The sequence below is a fragment of the Myiozetetes cayanensis genome, unplaced genomic scaffold (assembly GCF_022539395.1).
Source record: "Myiozetetes cayanensis isolate MyiCay16 unplaced genomic scaffold, myiCay2020 scf59, whole genome shotgun sequence".
Taxonomy (NCBI): domain Eukaryota; kingdom Metazoa; phylum Chordata; class Aves; order Passeriformes; family Tyrannidae; genus Myiozetetes; species Myiozetetes cayanensis.
The window spans coordinates 296217-298613 of NW_026087842.1; the positions used below are offsets into that span (position 1 = coordinate 296217).

Here is a 2397-nt window from a genome sequence, read left to right on the forward strand (position 1 = left end):
GGGACACGAGGCGGGCGTGGGGGGATACGTGGGGGCACTGGGGGACAAGGGGGTGGGACACGGAGACAAACCCAGGGGGGCATGGAGGGGATGGGGAGCACAAGGGGACACAGGGGGCACAGGGGTCACACAAGGGGACACGGGGGAATCACACGGGGGACATGGAGGAGACACAGGGGGTCACGCAGGGGATCACTCGAAGGGACACGAGGGGAGCACTGGTGGGTCACATGGGGACATAATCAGGGGAACACGGGGGGGCACAGGGAGGCTCATGTGGGGGCACAGGGGGCAGCCGGGGCGCGACACGGGGACACACACACAGGGGGACACGAGGGGATGAGGGAGGGCACGGGGGGACACGAGGGGATGAGGGAGAGGGCAGGGGGGGGACACACGGGGGTCACTCAGGAGGGACTCTCGGGGGGGCACACACGGGCCGGGTTACATGGGGTGGGTCTGGGGGTCCGCGGGTGGAGGGGGGAACACCCACTGAGGGGCGTCCCACGGGGGGCTGCACCTCCCAGCCCCGGGGTCAGCTCGGGCAGCCCCCGGCACGTTCCGGGCGGTCACGGGGGCGGGGACCCCCGGGTTGGGCAGGGCCCCCCAATGTGCCGGGGGGAGGATGAGTCAGGACCGCCGCCTTCCCGCGGGGGGGGCAGAGCTGAGCGGGGGGGGCTGGCCCTGCCCGACCCCTCCCCAGCCGGGCCAGGGCCCCCCCGCAGTGAATCAGCAGTTTGGGGGGCGGGTCCCGGGCCGCGCCCCCCGCCCCAGCTCCGTCCACCTTAAGAGCCGCGGGCGGCTCCACCTTAAGGCGGGGGAGGGGGCGCGCGGGGGCGGATTCCCCCCCTCCCGCCGGTCCCGGGGCTGCAGTGGCGACAGCAGCGGTCACAGGAGCGGCGACAGCGACATCAGCTGCGGAGCGTCAGCCCCGCCCGGCGCCGCCTCCCGCAGCCGCATCCCGGGTACCACCCTGCGTCCCTGACAGCATCCTGCATCCCTGACAGCATCCTGCATCCCTGACAGCATCCTGCATCCCTGACAGCATCCTGCATCCTTGGGTACCATCCTGCATCCCTGACAGCATCCTGGGTACCACTCTGCATCCCTGACAGCATCCTGCATCCCTGGGTACCACCCTGCATCCCTGGGTACCACCCTGCGTCCCTGGGTGCCATCCTGCATCCCTGACAGCATCCTGGGTGCCATCCTGCGTCCCTGACAGCATCCTGCGTCCCTGGGTGGCATCCTGCATCCTTGGGTACCATCCTGCATCCCTGACAGCATCCTGAGTACCTCCCTGCATCCCTGGGTGCCATCCTGCATCCCTGACAGCATCCCTGGGTGCCATCCTGCATCCCTGACAGCATCCTGCATCCCTGGGTACCATCCTGCATCCTGCCCTGCATCTGGGCCATCCTGCATCCTGACGCATCCCATCCCTGACAGCATCCTGCATCCCTGGGTACCATCCTGCATCCCTGACAGCATCCTGCATCCCTGGGGCCATCCTGCATCCCTGACAGCATCCTGGGTACCACCCTGCATCCCTGACAGCATCCTGCATCCCTGACAGCATCCCGGGTACCACCTTGCATCCTTGGGTACCATCCTGCATCCCTGACAGCATCCTGGGTACCACCCTGCGTCCCTGGGTGCCATCCTGCATCCCTGACAGCATCCTGCATCCCTGGGTGCCATCCTGCATCCTGGGTGCCACCCTGCACCGCTGAGCAGCATCCTGCGTTCTCGGGTACCATCTGCCATCCCTGACAGCATCCTGCATCCTGGGTACCACCTGACAGCATCCTGCATCCCTGACAGCATCCTGCATCCCTGGAACCACCCTGCGCCACTGAGCAGCATCCGGAATCGCTGGGCACCACCCTGCGCCCCTGGGCACCACCCGGCACCCCCGGGTACCGCCCTGCACCACCGAGCCGAGTGCTGAGTCCTTGGGCACCGCCGGGCACCCCGGGTAGCGGCCAGCACCCCTGGGTGCCATCCTGCACCCCTGACAGCGTCCAGCACCTCTGGGTACCATCCTGCACCACTGACGGCGTCCAGCACCCCTGGGTACCATCCTGCACCCCTGACCAGCATCCTGCGTCTCTGAGCAGCATCCTGAGTGCCTGGGTGCCATCCTGCATCCCTGACAGCATCCAGCACCCCTGGGTGCCCTCCTGCACCACTGACCAGCTTCCTGCGCCCTCGGGTACCCTCCTGCACCGCTGGTACCCCCCGCACCGCTGAGCACCATCCTGCACCGCGGGCACCGCCTGCCCCCCAGGCCGTGAGCAGCCCCCTCCTCGGGTGACCCCCCACGCCGCGGGTGACCCCCCGCAGCCCCCCAGCAGCAGCCGCCCCTTGGACGTCCCCCGTGCCCCCGCCCCCGCC

The 2397-nt window shown here is 69.0% G+C and overlaps 1 protein-coding gene across 1 annotated transcript; it reads left to right on the plus strand.

Annotated features, from left to right (window-relative positions):
- Positions 1-625: 625 nt before the first annotated feature.
- On the plus strand, positions 626-2382 carry LOC126650231 (uncharacterized). The gene is made up of 4 exons (XM_050334785.1): positions 626-978; positions 1306-1372; positions 1594-1635; positions 1825-2382. The coding sequence occupies exons 1-4, from the start codon at positions 626-628 to the stop codon at positions 2251-2253; spliced, it is 891 nt and encodes a 296-aa protein (XP_050190742.1). The 3' UTR covers positions 2254-2382.
- Positions 2383-2397: the final 15 nt, after the last annotated feature.

What these genes read in the sequence shown, in the direction of transcription:
- LOC126650231 (XM_050334785.1), top strand. Translation starts at nt 626, where the DNA reads ATGAGTCAGGACCGCCGCCTTCCCGCGGGGGGGGCAGAGCTGAGCGGG. An exon ending in ATCCCGGGTACCACCCTGCG is followed by an intron (nt 979 to 1,305) that starts TCCCTGACAGCA and finishes TACCTCCCTGCA; the next exon opens with TCCCTGGGTGCCATCCTGCA. An exon ending in CATCCCTGACAGCATCCTGG is followed by an intron (nt 1,636 to 1,824) that starts GTACCACCCTGC and finishes CATCCCTGACAG; the next exon opens with CATCCTGCATCCCTGGAACC.